This window comes from Lagopus muta, chromosome 5 (genome assembly GCF_023343835.1).
Source record: "Lagopus muta isolate bLagMut1 chromosome 5, bLagMut1 primary, whole genome shotgun sequence".
Lineage (NCBI taxonomy): Eukaryota > Metazoa > Chordata > Aves > Galliformes > Phasianidae > Lagopus > Lagopus muta.
The window spans coordinates 50,778,293-50,805,892 of NC_064437.1; the positions used below are offsets into that span (position 1 = coordinate 50,778,293).

General features: G+C 39.8%; 1 protein-coding gene across 5 annotated transcripts in view; it reads right to left on the bottom strand.

The window, feature by feature from the left end:
* Positions 1-9,019: 9,019 nt before the first annotated feature.
* Positions 9,020-27,600, bottom strand: part of LGI1 (leucine rich glioma inactivated 1) — a 31,879-nt gene continuing 13,298 nt past the window's right edge. The window contains exons 1-9 of one of the 5 annotated variants that reach the window (XM_048944115.1): positions 20,742-20,849; positions 20,304-20,375; positions 16,820-16,956; positions 16,338-16,409; positions 16,163-16,234; positions 12,242-12,313; positions 10,835-11,004; positions 10,272-10,436; positions 9,020-10,180 (exon numbers count right to left, since the gene is read on the bottom strand). In XM_048944115.1, coding sequence (XP_048800072.1) covers positions 9,363-10,180; positions 10,272-10,436; positions 10,835-11,004; positions 12,242-12,313; positions 16,163-16,234; positions 16,338-16,363 — 1,323 coding nt within the window. In that variant the 5' untranslated portion in view covers positions 16,364-16,409; positions 16,820-16,956; positions 20,304-20,375; positions 20,742-20,849 and the 3' untranslated portion in view covers positions 9,020-9,362. Of the gene's footprint in view, positions 10,181-10,271; positions 10,437-10,834; positions 11,005-12,241; positions 12,314-16,162; positions 16,235-16,337; positions 16,410-16,819; positions 16,957-20,303; positions 20,376-20,741; positions 21,201-27,600 lie in introns of those variants that run through there. The other 4 variants (XM_048944116.1, XM_048944112.1, XM_048944114.1 and 1 more) reach the window with 4 other exon arrangements.

The window sequence follows — 27,600 nt, forward strand, 5'->3', positions numbered from 1 at the left end:
GCAACACTGTGTTTAGTATAGCAGGAGCAGAGTTTTTGATAGACCTAAATGTAGACAAAACATGGTATTTAAAGTTAGTGCTGGGTAAACAGTGAAGCTTTAATTTCAAAGAAATGGTCTGGAGGCTGCTTAAACTTTCACTTCAAAAATCATAAATCTAATGGAGAGAAACAAGCAGCTTCTTTATAATCAATTTAAAACTTTTTGCTAGGCCCAACACCAAATGCTTCCTTTAATTTAGGAGCTACTAAAGTGTTTCTATACACAATTTTTCTCCTTTGTTTATTTTTTATTTCATAGTTTTTGTTCTGGGTAGAGAATTAAAAGCTTTTCTACAGAAAACAGCACCAACAGACAGTTTGACATTTCTGAAATGAATGCTATAGTTTGGAAATAACTAAATTTAACATGTTGACTCTGTCAGCGCCCAACATTTTTCCCATTTAAAATTATTTCCCAGCTCCATCCCAATTTCTGGATCCTTTGAAAAAAATCATGTTTGGCAATTTTGATGACTTGTTTTTTTCATCTCTCTTGGGGGAGTTTATTGGGAATTGCCTCGGAATTTGTCCTGTTGTTTAGTGCATGTTGCCACTCACATGCAGCAGGTGTTATATAAGCTATCAAAGCCAAAGGTCTTGAAGGAAGGAAGGGCAGATATTCTTTGAACTATAGATAGAGAAAGCAGGAGTAGGCGGTAGATATCGGTTATTGTTCTGCAACATGCTTGAATAGAAGTTTAACAGAATATTAAATACATGGTCTTCCTAAATTACTGAGAGAATTTGTAGGAGAAAAAAAAAATGAAATGTTTTCTTCCTTCTTCATGGAGAGAAAAGAAAGGGTACCCAGAACTGGATTATGTAACTTGAAATTTGTGGTGATTTTCCAGAGAATTCTTTTCTGGCAGGCAGTGCAGTGCAGAAATCAAACAGCAGAAGCTGATCTGAGCAATTGGGTGTTGGTACTCACAAAGAGAAGTGGAGGAAAATGGAAATTGCTTAAAATTGCCACTGTTTTTTTCTATAATGGCATTTGTGGCAGTTAGGAGAAGATAATTAGTTCAATTATATTTTTTCATTGTCACCTGAACTGATTTTTTTCCACCACTAGGAATGACTGAACATGCAGCTTATCTTTGTGGCAAGGCAGAGAACTATTAAATCAGTCTCATTTCTTGTCACTTACACTTCGTACATCTCCTATTCTGTGAGCTATTTGCCTGGGGCTGCTCTGCAGGGCAGGAAGGGGGAAACTTCTTCACTTCCATCTCTTATGAATTACTGAGCATTTGCTTATATTCCTTACTGGAAGGAAATTATTCTTCCTTGGATTCTGCTTTCCCCCAGGACAAAATTACACGCACTGCACATACCGTTGTCACAGGTGATGGGATCAATATTGCTGTGTTGGGACTCTAGCATGTGTATATATGTATATGAATAATATATGTTGCACATATAAGACATATTTATATTTTACATATAAAACACTATGATTCAGCCTGTTCACCTCTTGTCCTAACCTGGTGGAACAATGCCTGCTCCTTTCCATTTGCTTGTACCAGCATTTTCAAAGGGAAACAATCTGAAATGCAACTCCATCAAATGCCGTTATAGACAGAAAGCCTGGCAACACCAAAGGGTTTTAAAACCCTTTCCATTCATCAAAGTCAGATGGATCTTTTTTGTTTTCTTTCTGTTTTTGAAAAGTAAAACCAGTGCTCCTTCATTACCTCCAGGAGCTGCAATGCATAACAGCATTCCCCATTACTGAAAAATAACCCCTATCATTCCCATTCCCATGCACACGTAATATACCTAATTGGAGGGGTTTTGCTGTCCACAAGAACGCTTGCTTCAGCAAGGCAAGCAGCCTGGTTTCTTTCCCTTCCCTGCTGGAGGCTGAGAGGGTATCTGGGGATATCACTGTGCCGGGTTTCCTATGCTCTGTTGTGAGCATCTCCTCTGGCCAAGTGGGCAGGGCACTGAACCCTGCTCTATCTCAGAATGGCTATTTTTATGTCCTTGTAACCTCAGCTAGCCCAGATCCTGCTAACAGTGCCAGTGTGGCAGCCCCTCAGGAATGAGCTGAGCAAGCTTTTGCAGTCTAATAACTCTGCAAGCTGTCCTTGGCTGCCCAGCAAGTGGACACAATGCAAACTTGGGTTTGATGATGCATACAAGCTGATTACTGCTTCTAAAAACTCAGTGAAACTGTGAATGCTCTGAAATAAAAGAGCCGTGACATCAGATCCTGCTGAGTTGTCCTTCCATTGGCAGCAGTGCCTCTGGTGTGTGACTGCATTGCAAGGAAACCACTGCTACAGAGAACACGCACAGCTTGCACCCTTCTTCCAGGGCAGCCTGCGGGCTGCATGCTGCTTGCACAGGAAGAATATGAAGGTGTTCTCAGAGCAATAAAATTTGTGAGCTCACTGGCTCAGGAGAGCTCTGGTTGTATGCACTGATACCAGTGTAGCACAGTAACAGTCTTGCCAAACTGCAGTTCTAGTCATTGAATTAACTGATTATTCTTCAATTTTACTTAGTTGCATTTATGCATACTTTCAGACAACAGCCACAACCACCCAACAGTAGGATTTTCTGAGAAGTAATTGAAATCAGCTTCCATTTTTCTTATTCCATGGTCCTTTGATAATGTCACTGCTCTCAAAATAACTTTACTGAAATTCTCAAATAAGTTGTAATTCTGGAAGAAACATTCATTTCCTATTTGGTTTGAGCTAGCGCAACATGATTATCATACTACTGCTATGGTTTGATGTATTCCAGATCCCCACACAGAAAGGCAGAGCTCCCTTAGCTGCTGCAGTGCCAGATCTTTGTCTTAGTTCCAGCCTCAAAGGAGCTTCATTTGAAGGAGTTCCTGTTATCTTAAATAATGGTAAGGACAAATTGAAGGTAGGGTTCAAGATTGGGCCAATGCCAGTGCATATGGATTATTTAAAGCAGTGGATTTTTCAGTGGTGGTTGCAGTTTGTAATCCAGGAAGCCTTCAGATGTATAAACATTGAAAATATGTTCTTTGTTCAGTAGTGTTCTACACACCAGAAAATTTAGACACTCACAGGTGCAATTAAGGTTTCCAAAAACAAGCAGATTTCCTGACCACAAACTGTTGATTCTGTTCCAACTTAGCCCATTTTATTCCTTTCTTTCTCCTGAGCAACACATTTACAATGTGTCCAGAATTGAGGAATCATTGCATTACTGTATATGAAGGAGAAAAGGAAGCAGGATGGGATTTTCAAATGTCACAGTTGTTTGAAATGTTCCTGGTGTTATTTATTTCCTTGTTGTTTTGTTTCTTTCTTTTGTTTGTTTGTTTGTTTTCTATAATTGGTGGTCTGTTCTTGTATTCCACAAATTGCTCCCTTACGGAACAATGCTGTTACCTGCTCTTCCAAAATATACTTTTCTGCAGTTCTATTTTCCGCTCCTATAAGCTTATAAGCAGACTGAGTTCTGTTTTTCCCAAGGGAGCCTTTGTCTGTCAGGACTTGCATGGCTGAAGCCAGCCAAAGTTGTGCAATTACATTTTTAAGCACTTGCAAATAGTTTGCCAAAATGTTCTCATTGTTGCCATCCTCCAAGCATACCTTTCTGGTATCTCCCAGATTTTCCCAGTGCTCCTGTTCTCCATGTAGTAAATGCTGCTGGCAGGCATATGTACGTTTTACGTATTTTATTTTGCAAATCTCAGCAAAGTTGAGCCAATTTCTGAGCAACGTGTGCCTCAAGGACTGAAAATAGTAAATGCCATACTGAAGCAGACTCATAATCCAGATGCTTGGCTATGCTGTCGTCTAAAATGGCTACAGCCAGATGCTTCTGGCAGAGTGCAAGGGACCTCCTTTTCCCTAGTAATTAGAAATTATTTTAACTACTAAAAAAAGGAGAGTAACAATTTTTATACACTCAGTCTGTGTAGCTGATGGACTTTGTTTTCTAAATTTCACGCTTTTGTTCTCAACAGCCGCCTACTGCAATGAATGTCACATTTTTATTTTTTGAGGGAAATTGTTTCCTTTTGTGGCTTGGGGTTTGCCAGAATCAGATGTTATCCTGTTCCATAGCTTCAGTGAGTCCCACCACACTTCTCCGAGTCCCTGGCAGCTCTGCAGTGCATTTCTGAGAGGAGTGAATTAGTACTGCGTGCAGTATCTCAGATAAGGCAACAGCACTGATTTGCCATAGCATGCAATGTTGCATTCTCCTTACTGTTCTGTACATGTAACATGATTTGCTTTTTCCTATAGCTGTGCAGTGGGATCAGTTTCTTGCTGAGTTGCTCACAATGATGTCAAGTTGTTTTTCTTAACTGCTAATTTTAGAGCTTGTGAACCTTTCTTTCCTATGAAAACCATTTTGCATTTATGGACCCCGAACTTCACTAGCCAGCCTGTCCCATGTGTTATCTACTTTCTCCTGACATTTTACATGCCAATTTTCCAATTACCATTCCTGATATTTGACCAGATACAAACATGGATCTTTCTGGTCTGAAACTCCACTCATTATCCCATGAACTTTTAATAAAAATAGACATGATATTTGTTACTTCCAGTTCTTTTGCACATAAATGGCTTTTAATGAGAGACTGTATTCTTAGCAGGCTGGCCTGTTTATTCTTCAGCTCTTTCAGCATTCTTGGATGCTCACCATCTGGGCAGGTTGACAACTTGCTAACAGACTGCTGTCGCTATCCAGGCCTTCAAGCAGGAAGTGTGAATAGGTCAGAAAGTCCTCTTCCAATTGAAATAATTTGGTAGGAGACATAAAACAAGGCTGAGTTAAAAGCAACTTTGGAGAATCCAGAACTTGATTTCTTGAATTGGAGATTGGGGCAGTAACATACTGATAACCATTATCCACTTCAACTTATTTGGAGAATAAATAAACTATTGAGTTAATAGGAATATGCATATTTGGGCAAATTAGTCCCTGCTGTAACAAATTTGGAGACAGAAGTATTACACCAGCGTGACTAATTGGAGAAATTCAGAGTCTCAGAGCACAAATATAACGCTGCTTCTATATGGTGCGCTGGTGGTCTTTGTACTGGGCAAATTCCTGTGGCATAGGTTTGCCTCTGAGCACTTTGTTTAAGCAAACTATAAACAGCCCATGCCTCCAACACCCACTGTCAGAATTCAGAGCAAAACCTAATGGAGAAAACCTGCCCATTAGCAGCAGGTCTGGCACTGCAGCTCAGTCTTCGGAGATGGAACTCCCCAAGATCTACACTTCTATAGGTCAGTTCCTGACCACAACAACCCATTTGGCTGTCTTGATCAGGAGTCTGAATCACAGCTACACAGCCATGCTCAACTCTGCAGAGCAAGTGTGGGAGGAGAGGGCTTGCGGCCATGTGAAAGGTAGCTGCACATGTTTGAAGTGTGTATTAACAAACCACAGAGAAAGCATGCTGTGCCGCAGGGGAGGGTTTGGGTTTTTCCTTCTGCTGAACCTGGATTAATTTCTACCCTGGCATTTTGGTGGGTGGTAGCATGTTCTCCAGTCGTGGCTCCATGGCTGGGATTCACTGTGTGCAACAGAGAGGTGCCAAAAGCAAAAGGCTGTTCCACAAGCAAAGGTCGTGAATGTGGGGCAATAAGTCTTTTACTGCATGCCACAAGAATGGGGTGATTGCCTCAGGGGGGTTCCCTCCCCACCGAGAGGGAATGCATTGTGTCTTCAATGGTAAGGAAAATATTCCCTTGAAATGGAAGAACTAGGAGCAGTTATAACTAAAATGTTGCTGCAGAGATTACTAAATACTACAGTTTGTCACTACTTCTCTTTGTTCACCTTAGTGAATGTAGGGGGGGAGAGTGCATGTTATAATGTGCTTTTTAATGGGAAATAAGTAGAAATGGAGACTTCTAAGTCCTAGACATTACAACAGAGAAAAAAAGCTATGCACAGTGTAGAATCAGATATTCTGAATGTATTTTTACATCACTCTCAGAGCAGAGGAGCATACATTTTTTTATACTTGTGCTCCTTTAAAGTTATAGTCAAGTGGTTGTAGGAATACAATACAATTTCATCAACAATTGCTCCTTGGATATAAACATGACGTAGCAGTATTGAGGATCAGCAGCATCCATTAACAACCTTCAATACTGTCTTCTGTAGTACTTTTATACTTGACATACTCTTAGTCATAAACAGAACAATGAGGAACATTAGAAAATCCATCACAACCACAGAAGAAAATCAGGCAGCTGTAGGTAACACCTGTGCTCTAAGGAAGGGACTTGTTTTGAAACAGCATTTTGAAAAAGTATAAGGATATGATAAGAAGTCTTATTTCAGTTTTTTGTTTGAGACTCCCACTGATACCAGAAGGAATTCTGAGCACAGAGCGAGGGTGGGGTATGGCCTTATGCTCAGAGATGTTAAACTATCCAAGCTCGGAAGCTGGGAAGAGACAGCACAGGGAACCACCTAATGAGTCTTTACACTTTTCTACATTAAGGATTAACTACCGTGATCCGTGTTCTAAAAATACCCCAATTCCTTTTGTGGTGCAATGAAATGCAATACTTGCACAATACTGAATCATCTGTAGTCCCTGTGAGACTCCGGTTGACATAAACAGCCTGTAGAGAGTGATTTTCAGAAGAGAATAGATTTAGATTCAGCATTTTACAGTGATTAATTGACCTTCCAAAAACGACATTGACATTAAGGACTTCCTGAATTATGAGCACTTCACCACAGGTAAAATTTTTGTGAAGGACCATCCAAACTGATAACATAGTTACATACTAAATAAATATGGGATCCCATATTTAAATCCCATATCATCCTGTACAACTCCATGGCTGGTTTCCCTTGTATCTTGAATGTAAAATTCTAGGGGCTCATACTCCTGCAAGATTTTCAGCTCTTCCTTTAAGCCCAGGAATAACAGCGAATTCCCATAAATCCATAATAGAATTTCAGAAAAGGTTAATTTGGGAAAATACAGCAATACTATCACACAGGGCTTGTATCAGGTTGTGTCTGAAATACAACTCCAGGAACCAACCTTCTCAAGCAGGACTGTGAGGCAACATATAAGGCATAGATTTCAAACTATGTTTGTAAGTGAATGTTGGTAGAAGATTAGCAGGGCTATCTGAATCCACTAAAACTCAACCAGACGTCCACAGTATGTCCATAATGGGAAAGATATATATAGCCATTTTGCCATTACTTATACAACTGATAGAGAATATAGAGAGGATAGAGAATGCATGTAGGCAAGTATAATGGGAGAAATCGGAACAAAGTCAGTGCACATAGTTCAATAGGTTATTGAGGAAAAGACCGAAACAAAAGATAAAATGAACACTTCATAGCTTTCTGGTGTATTGTAGATCATCCTTCTGCCATGCAAGGTAGATTGAAGAGACAGACAAGCTGAGCTGGCAATCAACATTGTGCAGCTGACATACACAAGTAATAAGAGAGATTATCTGGATTGATCTGGGGCTGAAAATCACACTCATATGAAAGCTAAGAACTTGAAAACTGTCCAGTGATGCATTATCAGAATGGATTTTGGAAATGTTATGTGCTAATAAAAACTTGCTGGTGCTTATAACTGTGCAATATTAAATCTTTCTAGTCACAGATTTATACACAGTGAGTAGTTTTAAGTCAAATACTGACCAGAGCATAAGCAGCTACGGATAAAAAGGCACAAAAAATTAGCTTATTAGAGTAGCATTGTTCACATATGATTTTTTTCTTTTCTAATAACACTGAATGTAAAAAACTATTCTTTATCATAGAAGCCTGATGTTTAGAACTGGCTTCTTACATATTATGTGTCTTTCTTGCCTGCAGCACTAGCAACTGCTCATAGCAGCACCATCAGCAAAGGAAAAGCTACTGAGGCTGAAATAGTCATTTTAGAGTCTTCATAAATACGGGGAGCCTGCTGGCTCACCAGATCAGCTTACATCACTAGCTGATGAGCATAGTACAAATCTTATTGGCCAATCAATGTCTGTGAGTGCTAGAAATGTTAGAAATACAAACAAACATACATGGTATTTTAATGTGTATTTTAAAGATGGCATTGAAGCATAAGGCTCAATAACTTCAAGTGAAGTGCAAAAGTAGCTAAAATGAATTTGAGTTCTCTTCCTGAGCTGCAGCAAGTGCTGATTTCTCACAGGTGATGCACTGGGTGTATGTAAACAAAAGGCTATTTAAACTTTGAGTGTGATGGATTTTCATGACAAACTTAGACTCGGTGTAACTTAACACACATAGGCAGATGCCCTAGAGGTTCAGATGTTACACTAATGGAGTTTGTTTTGCCACATTCAAAATTCCTGAAATCTCAGGCATACCTCTTACCAGATGACTTCACTTTCCCTACCCTCGTTCACAATAAAGAAGAAATTCAGTGAAAACTAAATAATTGTGATTACAATTGAAAGACTTGACAAGGATACACAGAATTCGTGCAAGTGATGTGTCACAGCTCAGATATAGAAATGATGCTAGCTGCAAAATAAGCTGTGCTTTTAGCTTTCAGCACAGTGACAGCCCAAATGTCATTCCAGAGATTCATTCTGTGCTGCTTCAGCGTACAGAGGTGGAGAAAGACCTTTACATCAGATTTATTCTGTTGATTTCTCTGTAATTTTTTTCAACAATCTGTTACTTCCAACTATGAACAGTACAAAGCCCCATCCTACAGCCAGATCTATAGAATGGAATCCTACTTTTCTAGGTGGAAGCCAATTTGAACCAGTGAAGCTTCACATAAATACAATGATGTGTCCAGGTGACTGCTAGTAGGATTGAAGTTCTACGCTGCATTTGCATCAAAAGCTTACACACAATTATACACAAAACCTACCTGATATTCTGTGCATCTTCCATGCAGTACAACTCAGAATTGGGCAATACACCTTCTCCAGTTTATCTTGTATGTGTATAATATATACACAAATAAAAAGTATCACCTGAAAATAATATTTGGAATGTGAAAGACACAAAATGTAAACATTTTATTTGGCAGTTGTTTCAAACAGGTGAATAAATAAATGGAAAAGTACATCTTAATATTCTTTATAGCAACAGATGCAGTTGCACACATATTTACATACTGTGGATGCAAAGAACAGTTAATTTCTTTTTGTTAAAAAATGCAACTTCCAACATCACTAGACTTGACAATTAAAGATGAAGATACTAGTAATACTTTGTTCTAGCAATCTCAACTTTTAAAGGCATTCATTTGGAAGTAAGATAAGAGAGTCATCATGCATTTAGTTCATTTTGTCCACTTACGGCAGAAAGTCTGATGTAACCTCAGATTTATGAGTGTCATGCGCTTAAGTCAACTCTGACATGTTTATAAATCAGTGTAGTTCCCTTAAAACTGGAAGCAAAGAGAAAATCTCGTTTATCGATGGAGACATGTATGAAAGATCTTGGTGCCTGTATATTTAATTCTTGAAACTTCACAAATTTTGCTTTCTCAGCATCCCAATAATAGACTTGAGTGAAAGAATAATCACTTCCGAGAATGGCATATTGATAATTACGTATCTGGAGCGGTTGGAATACCATTGACCCTCGGGATGGCATTCTTTGTAAATCCAGAAATGCTGAACCACCCCATTTCATTACTTTAGAGTCCCCAATAAATCTTGTTAAACAAATGTATACATCCTCTTTCACTTTGAAATGTTTCACCGCATATGCATCTTCCATATCCTGGATATCAAAACGCTTAACAAATTCATTTGTTCCTTTGTTCCATTGATATATTACAGGTCTTTGGGAACTACTTGACAGAATTAAATGCGGTTTGCCGGCTATTTCAAGAAACTCCACATCAGTATCTCTGTACCAGGCGTGCAGAGACTGATGGGAATAAAATCCATTCCCATTCCATTTGTAAACAGTGGTGAAACCAGCTTTTGAACTGTCTGCAACAACAAAATACCAGTCTTCAGCAATCCTGAAAGTTTCAATGTCATTGGGCTTTCTGATTTTAAGGATTTCAATATCTTGAATCTTTATGAACTTATTAGCAAAAATATCTCTTTTATATATGTGGGAGCCTCCAAACAGCTGTGCAACAATGACATACAGCTGACTCTCAATAACTATAGGTTTACACACAACAGTTGAAGTACCTATAAAAGAAAAGTAAAAGACAGGGTTAGCGTTGCTTTTTTCTTTTTAATTAGCTGTTACAGTGTGTTATTTGGTGAGGAATGCTCATACCTGTAATGTTGTCATAATTCCTGAACATCACTTCTACATGGTCCCATTCAAGAAAGATGCATTTTCCAGTGAAAGGCTGTGCAATAACCACATGTTCATCATTCATGTATGAGAAAGTATCTACTGATAGAGATTGATATGGCAGGGACTGAAAAACTTCAAATTCTGCAAAAGTGCACAAAACATATGAAAATTACGTTCCATACTATACTGAAAGAACATTTGCTTAGCAGATAACATTTTATTACAAATTACAGTATTTAATCACTAGTCCAATTTTCCTGATGATAAAGGAGCACTGTAATCTGTTTTTCAATCTTTCTCAACTAAAAAAAGTGTAATTTTGTGCCCTGGTTCTTCATAGCCTTCATATTAAAGTCTGAGTAGAAGCTGCAGTGTGCCAAATCCTCAGTGCTTCCTGTGTCAGACTTGCACCTGCAGACAATTCACAGTGATTTTAGTGAAACTTCCAGCCAGCATGTAGACCTCCTGCAAAATGGACCCTAGAATAAAAATGATACAGCTTTGACTTTACCAAATGTATATAATTTGAAGGACATTACCTGTAATAATGCAATCAAATTCTTTTGAGGAGAGGCTATTGATTTTGCGCTTCTTGTATTCTGGTGGACTTTCACAGTAAATATCTTCAACAGTTGCATTGGTGCTGCCCAGCCACTCCACTAGCCATTTCAGTTTGCAGTCACAATTAAATGCATTGCCTCTAAGATCTCTAGAACAAATAAATCATGCATTGGAAATAAATAGTCAGCTGCTGTTTTTCTCCTTGCATGACAACAACAAGCTGGGCTCCTGTTAAATATGTGCTTTCTTGCTTATTCTCAGTTGATGGCTTCCTGGATTAATTTTTCCTGACCTACAGTTAAATCCACATATCAGAACACACACAGATTTAATTCTATTAAGGAGAGCTTAAGTTGATAATCAGTAGGAAGTTCTTGTTGATTTCCTCAAGTCTGGAGTTTCACGAAGGCCTACCAAACTGATTGCCCCATGTTTGGGGAAGCTGTTCCTTGGGATTACCCTTTCTCAGTATGAACATTCTAGATAAAACAGAAATTAATGCACCCCGACGGTCAGCCAGTCAGCATTTGCTATCTCTTTTGGATGTACTCCTTTGGATTTACAGGTTTAGGAGACACAAGCAAAGGAGTTCAGTTCTTTACAGCTGTCTTTGGTCAGATTTCAGAAAGTATGGACAAGAATGGGCAAGTGCCAGGACTTGACTGTGTCACCAGCTGGCTACAGTCAGTCATGCCAAGCAGTGATGTAGGACATACTGACCATCTCTACAACCTGCTACTGCCGCTATGAATCCAGCTTGCCTTGTTCGTGCCAGGAGCAGAATGCATGTTCTGCTCTCCTTATCCCAAATCAGGTGAACCATAATTTGGTATGTTGTGAACAGAACATACTTCAGCGAAGCAATCATAGGGTTTATTTGTTTATCTATATTTTGTACTTTTATTGGTATCTAAGCTGTATGTTCGAACAAATTTGTGTTTTGCTTTTGTTTTCAGTTAAATTTAGTATGAAATGAGGCACTTACTAAAACACTTATGCTTTTGTGATAAAAGAAAGCTTTCCCAGAACTTATTTGGACATAGATATATCACTTCCATTAAATCTCTTCCACCCTCTCCTCACGTCATGTTCTCTCATGCATCCCTTAGGACGTTTCCTTCTTATTCACCATTTTAATGAACATGCAGATCTCTTACACAAGTACAAACAGCATCACATATCTTCATAACTAGTCAAATATTCCAAATTAAAATAACTGATCAATAACACCAGCCAAAAATCAAGCCTACCCATCCTGTGTATTCTCTACCCAGTAATAAGATCCCATTACCAGCTATTGGTTTGAATGGTTACTCAGAATGTCCTCTAAAAAAATCTCTTTATATTTTTAGTAAAATTAATAGATTAATTAATTGCTTTCTTACACATTTGTTAAAGAATCCAAGCCTTTGAATATGTCTTTTGGAAGCGATTGGAGATTATTATTTGCGAGACTCCTGTAAAAGAAGATACTTCAATATCAGTGCTAGCTCATGAAATTAGACATTTTTTGCAAGGATTAATACTGTTCTGGTTGATTATTTGTTTTTGTGTGTTGTTTTTTTTTTTCCCCTTTAGGTAAAGAACCCTACTATTCTTCAGCATTTAGCTCTTTTACTTTGTGACTCTCTTCCACTAAAACCCCCTGACTCCTCCTGCTTTCTGACTCTTCAGCAGCCTTATAGCATTCACAGTACTTCACGCAGCAGAGTAACAAGTACAGTCACCTCTGGTGTTTTGCCAACACCATTATTTTAAAACAATTAGTCATGATTGGATCTACTAATGTTTTCCTTAGAAGATACCAATACACAGTGTTCATATTACTGTAACCTCCCACTTTCTTTTCTCTCTTCTGGAAGTTAAATCTTAATGTCAGATTTCATTGTACTGGATTTAGGCTTAGCTCATAATTTTAAGAAAGATGCAGTGATAGACGAGAAATTGCTGATCAACAAGAATTTCTTTCCCAGAATAGGTGTATGTAAGTATGTATGTGTGAGACCAGCAAAAAAAAGTGTTAATTCTCAATTTTTAATGTTGGGAAAGCTCCCTTAAATGCATTGAGTATTCTAGCTAGTAAGGTGAGGAGGAAATGCGAGCAGCATTTAAACAAGGAATGTATTATATTTCAGATGGAAAAATCTCTGTAAGTCCACCAAAGGTCTGTGTTCTCTGAATGTCACCGAGGGCACACCAGGAAAAGAATAATTCAATAGTGTACAGCTCACGTCTCTTTTGATTAACAAAATTATTTCTCTTATGAAAAGAAATGAAAATGGAAAGAAATCATTCTAATTTAATATGCCAGTTAGAATGTGTAGCTAGTAACTCTTAGAACCTTTTCTATTTTTAGTTAGACATACAAAAATTACTTATTAACTACAATTTCTTTTGCCAGGCAAAGATATTTAGGCACATGTTTGAACTGAAGAACAGGCCTAGACCTAGTGGGTTATCTGCCTCATTAAAAACAGTGTACTTTTCCCAATTAGGATAGTAATACGGGGGTCTAATGGACCCCCCTAGTTTCCCAGCTCTCAAAGTAGATATGATTGCAACACTTTGGTGTATGGATCATGTGCTTCCCTTATGCTTAAGGTTACACTCAGAAAAAATTCTTTCAAAGTCAGATAACTCATGTGAATAAAGCTAAGTTGACTTGCAAGAAAATGCCCTATATTTTCTTTATGACTTGGATTATATCAAACCAAAAGGGGCAATGCCCTTGGAAATAACAGTGGTTCATCGCTACCACAGGAATCTGACTAACAGAAAAATTTATACAAGGTTTATGCATTTGCCAGCTTTTGGATGAAAACTTTGCATTTTATATTCCAGTGTTAAAAAGCATGCTTGTGTGTTACGAAACGCTAACTTGTCTAGATGCTGCTTTTTTGGTATTTGCTTTGTAATAAGAAAGTAAGGGTTGAGTCAAACATGCAGTTATGCTTACAGACACTTGCAATTCTGAAAGAAAGGCAATTGAAATGATATGTGGAATATAGAAATATAGAAATTATTTCCCTATCCTAATGGTAAGGTTTTAACGTTGAGTTAAAATTAGTCGAAAGACACAACTGTGTTTTCTTTTCCTCAGTCCACCCTAAACAGAAAATGAAGTGTGTTGCATAACAAATAGTAGATGGCTCTATTTTACAAAAAGGACACGCTGTAATTATCAAAGATAATTGCATAATAAAAATACAAATGTTTGGATAGCTTACTGTATTGCAAAACTTATATTGTGAAAAGGAAATGAACAGAATAAACAGAACAAAGTTGGTATTCTTCTCTAACTCCATGGAACTAATTTCTGTGCTTGTTTACTGTGTTTCTTTTCATTATACTTTATGTATCACAAACACTCTCCTGTTTCTTAAATGAGAAATGCCTCAGGATACCAATGATTATTCTTAATATGTAAGTACAATTTCCCCCAAAGGGTGGGGAGTAGGTCCACAAACACATTAAACTATTCACATTCCATTGTTAATGGAGCTGCCCTTGCGATTATTTTCTGCAAAATTCTCATTGTCTTGAGTAGCTCTCCATGTGCAATAGCAGCACACTGCACAAATCAGTGTTCCAAAACTGTGTGTGCAACCACATGCAAACCACAATGGCTCCTCAAGTGTGGTTCTATCTTTTGCATATGTTATTCTCTTATGAAACTGTTGGAGTGTCCCGTGAAATCAACATCATAGTCAAGACAAGATGTTACTTTTGGACTGCACGCTCTGTGGAGAAGACACTGCTTTACTCTATGGTGGAAAAGCAATTTTTTCACAGGCGGTAGCAGCTACTAAATAAGTAAATGAATATAATAAATAATGTACTGGAACCATTTGTGAATATAAAGTTATTCATGTGCATAAATATTTCGAAGATAGAGTCCCAGTTACCAGCCACATCCTATTATCTGCCTTTTTAATGATACTACAATTATGCCTGTACCTCTAATATGGATTCCCATAGGATGTGCACAGTCTGCTTGTATGCCTCTCTTGTCTCCCTTCCTCAGACCTAGAGCCATTCTGTAAGTAACTTCATGCACATGAGCAGCCACAGTTTGAGGCAGCTGTTAGTCTTGTCTACACTGACCAAAAAGGAAATGTTTTATGGTACATTCACTATGTGGTAAAGGGTTTGATGAATTGCAATTAAACCATTATGTTTATGCATTAACTATTTAAGATTGAACCTCTGCTTTCTCCTATGTCTAAATATACAAAAGAAAAAGTTAAATGATCCTCTTTCAAAGCCCTCCTTGAGGTAATTGTGCTAGGGCCGAGAGGTCAGAATCCACGCCCCTGCCTGTGACAAGCACCCCAAGATAAATGCTGCAGAATGCAAATGCTCAGAGTTGTGTATAAATCCATGTCAGGCGCACCCTACATGTTTTAGCCCCCTTCTCTTTAAGCATGTTTGTAATGTTTTCTTACAATAAGGACTGTATTTGCAAAAACAGAAATATTGCTAATGCATAAACTTGATGCCAGATGGAAATCAAATGCCTGAGCACAGAATATCTTGATAGATGAGAGCATGAGGCTTCTACCTTGTGTTTGCAGTTAAAAGTATTTGTTGCCAGTGTGCCTTTCACCTTCTGAACACAGCGTGAGCCAAACCTCTGTGGGTGCCAGCTCCCAGAGAGCAGGGTCTGCCCACAATGGTGGGGCAGCCCAATGGCAGGCCCTGGTGTTGGTGCCCAGGAGCATGACAGACTCCCATCACAGGCTGCTCGGGGTTCAGCAGGGGACAGGGTGCAGCGCAGGTGTGTAGGTTTGCTGGTTCTGCTGAAGCCTAAGGGCAGATCCACCGTACAGCTCAGTGGATGGATGGCCATAATATTGCCTTGGACCCAGGCCAGATTCTTGCATGGGAAGAGGCCTGCCACTGCCCCTCTGGCTCTCACCACCACAGCACCTTGGTGCCAATCACTGCCTTCATGCCCCAAACTGGGCTTTCCTCTCCTGTCTCACCTTAGCAGAAACCAGCTGACTGACTCACCCTGCTCTCCTGTGCCTCCTTGCTCAGCTGGAAAGCCTCAGTGCCCTGTGCAAAGCAGGAAAGGAAGCTGCCACCACAAACACTGCTTGGACGCTGTTGGGGTCCCAGCCATCTACACAATCATGATTAGAAGTCTTTGGTGGAAACACAAAGATTAGCAGTCTAATCCAATGAACAGTAGTATTGCTTAAACAAATGTGACTAGCTACATATCAAAATGCTACACTAAACAACACAGTGGTTCAGTTACTATATTAAATATACCAAAGAATATATTCAACCACTTTACTTACAGGTGAATTAAAGATTTCAGTCCTCTGAAAGTATTTCTTGAAATTGACTTAATGCTGTTGTTCTCTATGAACCTGTAATGGGTCGTAAAGTCATTCTGGTCAAAGCAGTGCCTGGAACGTGGAAGCCCACCCACTCTATTCAATAATGCCAGGAAAAATTATGTTATCCACTCACAAATATTCTAGATGAGGAAGGCCCATGAAAGCGTCATCACTAATAACATCAAAAGTATTGGACGTAAACAACCTGTGTGAAGAAATGTAAAACAAATTAGGTTATTAGCAGCTTTAGAAAATAGTTCAGCAATCCGTAGAATCATGAAGGTTGGGAAAGATTACTAAGATCGTTTAGTTCAACTGATCCATAGCAGGCCAGACTTCCACTGATGGTTTGCCTATGTAAGCACTACAGGATCACAAGGCTAAAACACACTGCTATAACACTGCAGTATTGTCTGGTGCAATGGAAGGACCCAGCAGCTCACCATCTTGCATACTGGCACTATCTGATAAAATTCCACTGAATTCTGTAGGATGTAAATGTGGGTTTAACATGCCAATAAAACAATGGCATTGTGCAAGACCTACTGAGGACAGACTCAGACAACACTGAAATGTTCAAGTACTACAGATGTCCAAATTGCATTGAATACTTACTTTGGATGACAATGTGAAGAAAAATCTAGTCTACAAGCCAGACATCAAGTTGAATTTACACAGATGACAGGTAGGAAAAATCCTTAGTTAGGAGTTAAACTTGTGAGCGGGTTTGACCTGAGGGTACTGAGAGTTTCCTGAGAAAAAATGTGAAATTTCTTAGGGTTATTCTAATTCAGTCAGTGTTCAGAACTACTTTTCTAAGGCCACGCAATACTTGATGGAGATAACTCTCAGTAGGTGCATGTATTTTTCATCCATCTAGCAGTAAAAATACTGGCAACACATTTAATTTTATGTAATCTTGTAGCCCTTAAGAGTGGACTAGCATTGATTTTTTCCAGCTTTATTTATGATTATCAGGCATGTTTGCATCTGCCCATTTTAATGCAGCTCAAAACTGCCACACCCTTAAAATGGTAAGGCACTGTCAAATAAGATGAACTTTTCCTCAGTGGAATACTAGTTGCACATCTATATTTTATTAAGTTGGACCTGATGGATGAATAGACTTACACTATGATATCCTTAGGCATTCAGGAATTCAAGATTTTCAAGTATGAATTAATTCACTGAATGAGTTAATCTCTTCCTTTGTAGTCTGCATTAGGAATAAATTCCAGTTGGTTTGTTTTTCTCGCTAGGCGACTGCAGACTGCACTTTTTTTCACTTTAAATATGTTCCTACATTTTTACAAAAATACAACCAGGAAATTCTTCCTTTTTGTTAGTAACAATGGATTCTTCTCTTAGAGAAAATAAGTATTTTTATAAAGTCCATGAACCTGAAAACCAGTTTAGTAAATTCACTACATGAAACTGTTTTCTGACATGGTTTCTCTGGATAATATTTATTTTTCTGCATTCTGCCCTGCTTGTATGCTATGAGAATACGGTAGTATCTCTTTAAATAGTTTGGCTGTTGTAGAGATTGCCAGGATCATGGCATAGGTCTAGTAGTTGGTGAGCTCATTTGCCTCCCATCTTCTACCTCCCCCCAGTGTCTGTATCACATCTATCTGATGCACGAAGTCGCTTTTCTCCCACTTTCTGACCTCAAGAACCAGCTCTGCTTGATCATCACCAAATTACTTCTGAGGTGGGGAGAAAGGCAGCTGCATGATAGCTAAGAACCATACTGCAGGGCAGGAGCTGTGCTGCTGTCAGGTGTGAATCCTAACACTATGATTTAACTCCCTTCTCTCCATGTGCTTCAGTGTCATCCATTTATAAGGGCACCCTGTGCACACTGCCTGACAGACACAGCTACAAGTGCTGGAGATGTGAGCAGGGAGATGCCCCCTAGTTTTTCGGGTACGCTTTTGCTGGCACTTCACTCATCTCTGTAGGTGCTGCACATTTTTGTTGCCACACAAAGAGCACAGATCATACCATCTGCACCATTCAGGAAGAAAAGCTCTCCTGATGTAGGACTGCTGTGCAGCGTTTAGTACATTAAGACCATGATTTTTCCAGAGACCACTGCCATTACTACAGTAACAACCGTAGTAAAGAATAATAGAAGCAGAATATTCCACACTCAGAAATGTGTGATTGGCATGCTGGAGAGACTATTATATAAAAGTATGTGCAGGCTGCTAAATCTTGCCATTGGCTAAATTAAACCTACCAATACAGCTATAATTACATCAAGCTAAAACTTCCTTTAATTAACCATAGTTTTCCATATTCTTATTTGCGTTACTCTATCTTCTGCCAAATATGGAAGTTTTTCCTTCCTACGTAGAAACTGGAGTATTGGCCCCATAGATAGAGCCCTGCTTCTGCCTTCCCAAAGATTGCAAGCAGCTCGGCTCCCACATTAGAGATACACCTGGACAAGCAGTCAGTATTTTTAGAATTGCTAGGTAGCAGAAGTAGTCTGTGGATAGCTTGCACCATTCTAACAGATCACTTGTCAAAGCCCATAAGGAAACAAAAACTGCTTTTCTGGGAGTGCAGCTTTTGTTGCAGCATTATTAACAGCGGCTGAGAACATGCATTCCAGTGAAGCCTAAGGCAGACCTTGCAAATTATTTCCACTACCAAAATGCCAAAAGCCATTGTCAGAGAACTACAACCCTCGGGCACTATAATGACTCAAAACCACCAGAATGTGTCTGTCCTGCTCCACCCAGCCCATCCCCGCCTGCCTGGCAGCAGATTGCTAAGTGTAGGTGGCACATCGTAGCCAGGAGAGACGATGATGATGTCCTACTCCCTCTTCAGACACAAGCTCCACCAGTGCATCTTTTTTTCTTTTCTTTGAAAGGTCCATTGCAGGGGATGCGTGAAATTTGTCCCTTTTGTGATCAGTGACCACCTGGGAAAATATTCTCAGGAATGAAGCACAACGGAAAAGCATTTAGGTTTCCATAGTAACTGCATTTACCTATTTACCCTGTATCCAAAATTGTACAGTATGTCTGCACCTCCTTATCAGCTCCACTTGAGGTAGCAGAGTACAGCTAGGGTCAGGGCTTCAGCTATCAGTGCACCAACACTTTAACGAGACAGCATTAGGGCTCCAATCCATCAACACGACACTTCTGACCACATCTAGCCTGCATGCCGAGTCAGCCCAGGACAGATGTCTAATTTGGATTTTGATCACATCAAGTTGCCTTTCTCACCAGATTTCTGAGACCAGCCTGGATATGTTTCAGGCTGGTGGCACATCCACTATAAACAGTTCAGGTTACACCCCCTCTACCTTTGTATAGCTGGCAATTATGTAATCATATGCCCACATTTCTAGGAAAGCCTGTGAACCTGTAAAAAACCTATATAGAAATGCAACCAATTTTTAAATGTCCAAAGGCAATCTCTTTCTATGTATCACAGTCTTTGATTTTAAAATAACTGTTTTGTTTTTTTTTTTTTAATTAAAAGAAAATTTTCATTACTTCTGTGCATTTTCAAAAAACATGAAATCATAAATAATGGTCAAAATGAGACACTAGCAAGGCAAAACTCCCACTGAAGTGACTAAACTTCCACAGAAGTCAGTGGCAATTTTGCATGGAAAAGGAGTCCAGGACCTGTCCCACAGAACAGAAGGGCCTGATCTGTGGGGCTCTGAGCTCACGGGCAATGAAAGTTGCAAATAGGAAGCTCTATATTGTGTTCAGGCCCTGGTGCTGCAGGAGAGAAACAGGAAGAACAGTTGTTGCAATGCTCAAATCCCTACTGTAATATTAATTAAAATCCTATAAAGATAGCACACATTCTGTCACCAAAAGCTCCAGAATGCAATCATTCAAAGTAGCACTGACAACAGATATCCCTGCAAAACACCAAGTACATGGACTTTGAAAAAATTAAACATGCACTATCTTTCACATTACTAGAAGTCTTGTTTTTTGTCATCTAACGAACATTCTCTTCCTATTTCCCATCAAAATAATATTGAGAACCTTATTTCATTATTTATGGGTACATATACATTTCATAACAAAAATTGTATCATATAAATATTTCTCACAGAAGCTGCAGAGATGGTGTGAGCAAAAAACTCCCTTCTGGGATTTTAGTAAAAGCAGATCTCACAAAGGATCTGGAAAGAAGAAAAAACAACCTTATATTAATGAAGTCTCACATATGCATGGTTATAACACCGATCTGGTCATCACAGAGAAATGTATTTCTGCAAGTACTGAAAATATATATATATATATATTTTAAATAAAAATGTTACAGGTTTCCTTCAGCATAGAAGCAGGTATGAAATGGTATTCGTGCATAGACACAGACAGACAAACAGATGAAAGAGATGTAAAAAGCAGAATTCAAGAATGCAGCACAATTTTAACACATTAGCTGATGATTCTGAATGCTGGAGGTACTCCCTGCAGCAAGCATCCTTCCGTATGCACACATCCCAGTTCATTTTAAATCATAAATTAAATAACCAAATGCTTACAGCCCTTACAGTGAGATAACATCAGGCGGAACGCTGCGAGGAATAGATCTGGCATTTTCACATAAAGCATTATCTTTGGTACAAGTACACCAGGCAGGACATTTTGGCTTCACTGGTTTCTTCCCTTCAGTCAGCAAAAGCACAGATAAAAGGCATAAGAAATAAGCAATTCTTCTAAAGGGTCTGCTGGCATTTCCCATTCTTTTGATCCGCTCTTGTTCCAGCCAGTTGAAAGAATATCCCAAAACATGAACAGGGGTTCTTTATTCAGCCATTGGATGTCTTTCTATAAGTCCAGGTCAATATTTGTCTTTGCTTTCCCAACCCTTTTCTTTCTCTTTCACTCTGTTTCTGTAGACAGAAACCTGCAGCTGATCTGTGTGTTTCCACTCACTCAGGCAACGTACTGCTGAGAGAAGAGACCTGCGAGGTGCTGTAAGATGGGGAAAATCCAACCGGCTGAAGGAAGAAGAAAAAAAAAAAAAAAAAAAAAAAAAAAAAAAAAAAAAAAGAAAGACTTGCATCACCACAAAAACACTGAGCACAACACAGCATTAGATTGCAAAGTGATGTAACTGAGAAATACACTGCTTTCTGTTTTCACAGGGAGGCCCGCTCCCTGTTGCCAAAAATAGTACAGCATTATGTTTTGCTGGTGGGTGGGTGAGTGGGTGTGGGGTGGAGTATGTGTGTGAGCGGGGGGGCATCAGTCATCTCTTACTGGATCCCTACAACCTCGGGAACCCTGAAGAATTATGCTTCACATATTGCAAGCAACAGAACCGAAGGCAATATTCCCTGGAAAATGGAATCAAGTGAAACTATCAAAAGCATTGCTGCAAAAGCTGATAGATTAATTTTTATCCTTAGCCTTATTGCACATATTTGTACCACTGAAAAGCAAGCTGCCACACATGGAAAATATTACAATGTATGAGACAATGCCTACAACTGTTATTCCTAAACAAAATATTTTCTCATGCAAAATACATCCGAACTGCATTTCTAAGGAAAAAAAAAAAAAAAAAAAAGTTTTTATTTGCTTATTTGCTACATGTTTCTGAGCTGGCTAAAGATAGGGAATCAGGCATTGTTCAAAACAGCGAGCATTAGTTAAAAGTTCAGCTTAAAAGTTTATTTGCTTGTGACTGTTTGATCATTTTAGATGAAAAAAAAAGTGTTATTTAAACACTGGCTATGTTATAACCACAATTAAGGAAGGACTTAGTTTGAAAAGTGTCAAGATAAGTACAATGAATGCTTGCAGTACTGCCTGGATGCTGCAGTTGAAAATAGTGCTAGGTGCAGCAGGAATCCTCTGCAAGATACAGCCCTCATCCCAGAGACTTTACGGTAAACTATAATAAATATTTTATAGGGAACTTAAGCAGCACCTAAGTGTTATTATATAAAGAATGGTAGGACAAAACTAATGAATGCCAAATAGCTGGAAATCCAAATGGGGTTGTTTTTATTTTTTTCTGATATAGGATTGCTATTAGAGTTTAGCAACTCCAATAGGTCTTGACACGTCTCCTGTCAGACCAATAGCACTGACTGTATTACACAGAACACAAAGCCTATGAGGGTCAGCCTCACGCTGCAGAAAGTTTGACACAGCCATGCTCACTATTGGTTCTTTCATTGCTGTCTCTTCACCAGCAGACAGATAGATACCTGTAAGCCAGATCTCTCTTTACTACTCGTTACTTCTGTGATTCCACATGGCCACCCAGCTCTGTCCCTTTGCTCCTGCTCCTGCAGGCCATGAAATCACAAGGCCAACAGACTTGTGTGTCTGTCTTCCTCAGAAATTATTCCAGCGAGTCTTTAGCCAGACATGGATGCCCAGCAGAAATTTCAGATGCTATGGGTGGAAAATAGCAAAAGGGCCTACAGAACAGCAAGAAACGAGGATGGACACTAGGTGGGACGCAACGCTAATGCCTCCTTGCTGGTGGTGGCTGAAATCTGTCTCCCCACAGTTGAGAGGACGCTCTGGGTCCACAGAACTCACAGCAGGTGATGGGGCAGCATCCTCTGAGGGAACCAGGATCCTCGGAAACATGCAGAAAGCTTTCAGAGGGCCTCCTCCAAAGGCCCCTGCTGGGATATAGCTCCTGTGTTTCAGCACTCTCCTCATAGAATCATAGAATCACTAAGGTTGGAAAAGATCACTAAGATCATGTAGTCCAATTTTCAACCCACCCACACTATGGCCATTGACCATGGCTCTCAGTTGCAAACCTACTCATTTCTTGAACACCTCCAGGGACAGTGATTCCACCACCTCCCTGGGCAGCCTGTGCCACAGCATCACCACTCTTTCCAAGAAGAAATTTTTCCTAATGTCCATTCTCAACGTCTCCTGGCACAACTTAAGGCCATTACTTATCACTGTTACATGGGAGAAGAGGCCAACCCCAGCCTTACCACAACCTCTTTTCAGAGATTTGGAGAGAGTGATAAGGTCTTCCCTGAGCCTCTTCTCCAGACTGAACTATCCCAATTCCCTCAGCTGCTCCCCTAAGCCCTGTGTTCCAGACCTTTCACAGCGTCATTGCCCTTCCTCAGGCAATGCCTCAGTGTCTTTCTTGTAGTGAGGAATCAAAAAGTTCACACTCTCATGCCTGCAGAAGGAAGGGCAGTATACTCCTGCTTCCTCAGCTATGTGGAGTCTTTTTGTTTGTTTGTTTGTTTTCTTTTTAAAGCTCTATATTAATTAATTGTGTGCCCAAGTTCTTGCCCACAAGAAAATCTCCCATGTCACTGAGTCTCACCTGAAAACAGGAATGACTTCAATGAGGAGTGACACAAAGCTACTTTAAAGCTGAGCCCTTCCACCTTCCAGAAGAAAACGGTACCGAATTACAGTAACCAAAGCACTGAAATCATTATAAAGCAAATGCTGATACCTTCCCATGGGTATAAAGGTCTTCCTGCTCTGGAAATGATACAACAGTACTACTGGGAAGGATGCTAGGTTTGTGGTACTTGCCTGAGCCAGGCATCCCATCCTCTGCTCTGAGACGGTCCGTGGTGCAAAAGCACAAACTTCAGTGAGGTGAGAATGGCAAACTCTCTAACTTTTTTTGCTGAAAGAGGGCTGCTGTTGTTTGCTTGTTTCTTTGCTTCTGGCAAAGCTACCCATTGCCATGGCAATAGTTTGTCATTGATGGCAAAACCCTGTGCTGCATTTTCTTAAGCTCATTCACTGAAGTCCACCATCAATTACTTAGGCATTTCTTTTTAGCTTATACTCCAGCCACATTGTGACCCTCATGAAAACTTCACAGCGGAGCAGTTTTTCCGTAACAAAAGGACATTCTGCGGCAGAGCCGTAACCTGACTCCAATTTCATCTGTGCAGAGAACTGCCTGGAAGTTCACTTTCTATTCCAAACTACATGCCAAAACAACTGCTTTTTCCTCTCCCAAATTGCAAATATAATGAATATTTCTAACAGCTCTGTCAAAAGAGAGGCATAAATCACATTTTCCAGAGTCCTGTTTAGTTGGGCTATGTACCTCATTTCTTGCCTGTTGTAGAATTAGAAAATCATAGAATCATTAAGGTTGGAAAAGACCAGTAAGATTGCCTAGTCCAGCCATTCACCTACCACCAATATTGCCCACTATCCCATGTCTATAAGTACCACATCTCCACATTTCTTGAACATATCCAGGGACAGTGACTTCACCACCTCCCTGGGCAGTCTTTTCCAGTGCCTGACCACTCTTTTGGAGAAGAACTTTTTCCTAATATCCAGTTCAAAACTCAGTTGGTTGGTGGCCGTCCAGGGCCACACCTGCTTCCCACCACTTCAGCATCAGGCTCACCCCTTAGCCCTGCCACTACGGCTTGTGTGACAGTTGATATGTCCCTATGCCTGCTGCAGGGTCTTCGTGGCTCCTTCAAGTAATGATTCAGTGCCATGCAAGTCAAAATCTATGCATTTTGGTCAGGGTCCAGTAGGAGGAAAAAGGAAAGCCTTGCTTGTTGCTAGGTGTGCTCTTCATGGTTTGGCAAAGTTATAACAGAAAAATCTTCACCTTGCAGCGCAATAGAGCTGCTTGCTGGCAGACACATTTCTGTATGGTGAGCAATAAGCCTGCATGGCACTGCTGGCTGTTGTTATTCTCTCTGACTCGCCTTTGGTACTGCACTAATACTACACCAATGCTAGGAGCCTGTGTTTTCAAGAGAAGCCATGCCAACAGCCAGCTCTCCCAGCGGTGCTTTGCCAAGCCCAAACCAGGCCATGCTCACTCTGTACTCGCTGTGCCGCTGCCGGGTGGTTCTGTAGCCTGGCAACACGCGCCTGCAGGCTCGGCCCTGGAGCCCCCCGCTCCCTCGCCTGCTCCCCCTTTCTCTCCACTGCTTTATTTTTGCTCAAGCAGGTCTGAGAGGAAGCCTCAAAAACAAAAAGCCGTGGAATGAGGCCAGGCTGCTCCTTGGAGACACGGACCTGCTTTCGCCTTGTGTGCAGGATCACTTTAATTTTTGTCCTCTTTTTTTTTTTTTTTCCTTTTTAACCATTCATCTTTGCAGTGTGCTGAGTTGATTTTAGTATTTCCTGTACTTTATTAATGTGCTATGTTATTTCTCCTCTTCAATTTTGGCTGGAGCTAAGTCATTCCTAGGGAATCATTATTTTCCACATATTCATTCTATATGGTAGGAATCAAAGAGCTTATTTCCTATATATCCTATTGTTTATCTCCTACAGTTTCCTAATTGTTTAGTATTTTGATAATATCAGCACTGGACAGCAATCAACCAGCTAAGAGCAATTTTGGTGAAGATAAACAATGTTCAGAATTAAGGATACTTTTGCTAGTCATCACTGGAGCTGTTCACCACCCTGTATTCCTTGATCAAACTTAGCACAACTTCTGGAGCTTGATTGCCAGTGCAAACATACTCATTTATTGTTATTATTGACTTTCCAGCAACTATTCTTGACTATCTGGTTATGATGCAAACAATTGAGTAAACCTGTTTGCTAAAATTTTTGAGGAAAGCAAACACAGAAGGGCAGAATATAGCACCAAAAATTATTTTTAACACATTTGATTTCTTTATGAAGGATTAACTCTACTCCACTGACTATATTCCCATATTCACATTGGCCCAATATGTTTTCATTACCAACATATGGCAAAATTTTAATAAGCTTCCTGTGGTTTCAAGCTGACTACTTTTGCCTTTGCAGATACATATATTGTTACAGTTATCCTTTATTTCACCCTATTTTTAGAAAATTTTGATGCCTTTTCCATGCCTTTTATGCACTGCCTCCACATATGGGGACCTAATCCAAAATCCACTGTCGGTAATGGCAAGAGTTAGTGACCTCCACTGCGCTCACTGTGAAGCATGTAATGTTTTATTGCAGAGGTGCACTGAGGTCAGAATTGCACCCCAGTGTTCAAGAGTCTCTCATAAGCAGATCATTGTGCTCACTGTGATACCACTGTAGCTGGAGCAGAAAGATTTTGAGATCAGACTCCTACAGATATCTCATGATTGGAGTCCTTGCTATCCCAGTGCCATCCCTTTCAATAAACAAAACAAAGTCTTCTGAATTCCAAGCAATTCTGAAAACACCACACTTCCTGGTTGGTTTGACTCCAAGAGACATTGCCAGGAAGAGACCTTCTGCAAGTTAGGTGCAACAAAACTCAACACAGCATAGCACAGAATAGCTGGTGACTTAGCTCAGTGTTGCCTAAAACATTTTATTTGGAAAGTTATTCTAACTTGCTCTTCCCTTTCCTGTCTATACAGGTCTGTACTGAGGATATCCTTCTTTATTAAGCAACAGGAGTTTCAGTAAAAGTGGAACAGTCAGGTCAAACCCCGTGTCAAAAGGCTGAGAAAACAGCTACTGTAAGTCCTGCCAACTTGAGGGGAAAGAAAAATGCAGAGAGCAACTTCCTTTCCCTTACAGGAGGTGGCCAGTTCTCAGTTCACTGCGGAGTTAAAAATGAGCATCTCCAAGGAGAGCCAGGCCTCAGCTCTCCAGCCAAAAACCAAAAGCATATGGTGTTGCAGGATGCCTGCTCTACTGGGCGCATCCTCATCAGTGTGCAGTGGCTCTGTGACTGCTGACTTGCTTAGGTGGACCACAATTTGACCAATGGCAAGAAGTTTATCACAAGAGCTGTATTGCTACCTGACCCACTGTACTTTAAGAAGAAAACAGATGTGAAATGTATTTCATCCAACAGAAGCTTGGCAAAATTCATCTGTTTGTTATGACCACAGACTTTGAACATCTTTATGCCACTTGATGCTTTATTTTCAGTTGCAAGTTTTTAAATAGAGAATATTAGAAACTAACTCAGAAGGCAATTAAAGTTAGAGGATTTCTATCCTTTCCAGTTTTTGAAAGGCTCACTCAGGGAGAGATCTCAGGAGGCCACTTTGTCCGGCCTCCTAGGTAACCAAGCGTATTAAAGTCTAAGCTAGATACCACATGACTTTTAAACCAGTATCACAGAATTGTAGTACACAGTCCATAGTCTTTGAACAGCTGATATTGATGATACTGCTAATGTTAAGTGTGTTTAAATGTTATTCTGGATGACTGCTCACATGGTCTGACTATCTTCCTGGGTAGGCAAATAACTAGCACAGCTCAGTACTTTTATTTTATGTAAGTAAGGAAAAAAACAAAATAAACAAATAGAAAAATCCAGTAACAATCCTTCAGGTCAGACAGGGACACAACCCCATTATCCATGGGTTGGTCTTTCTCTGTCAGAAAGACCTTACGAACCTTACTGACCCTTTTAAGTTTTTCATCCTTCACTTCTAGTTCTCTCAGTGGCTGTCCAATCCTGGTCCTCTGTGT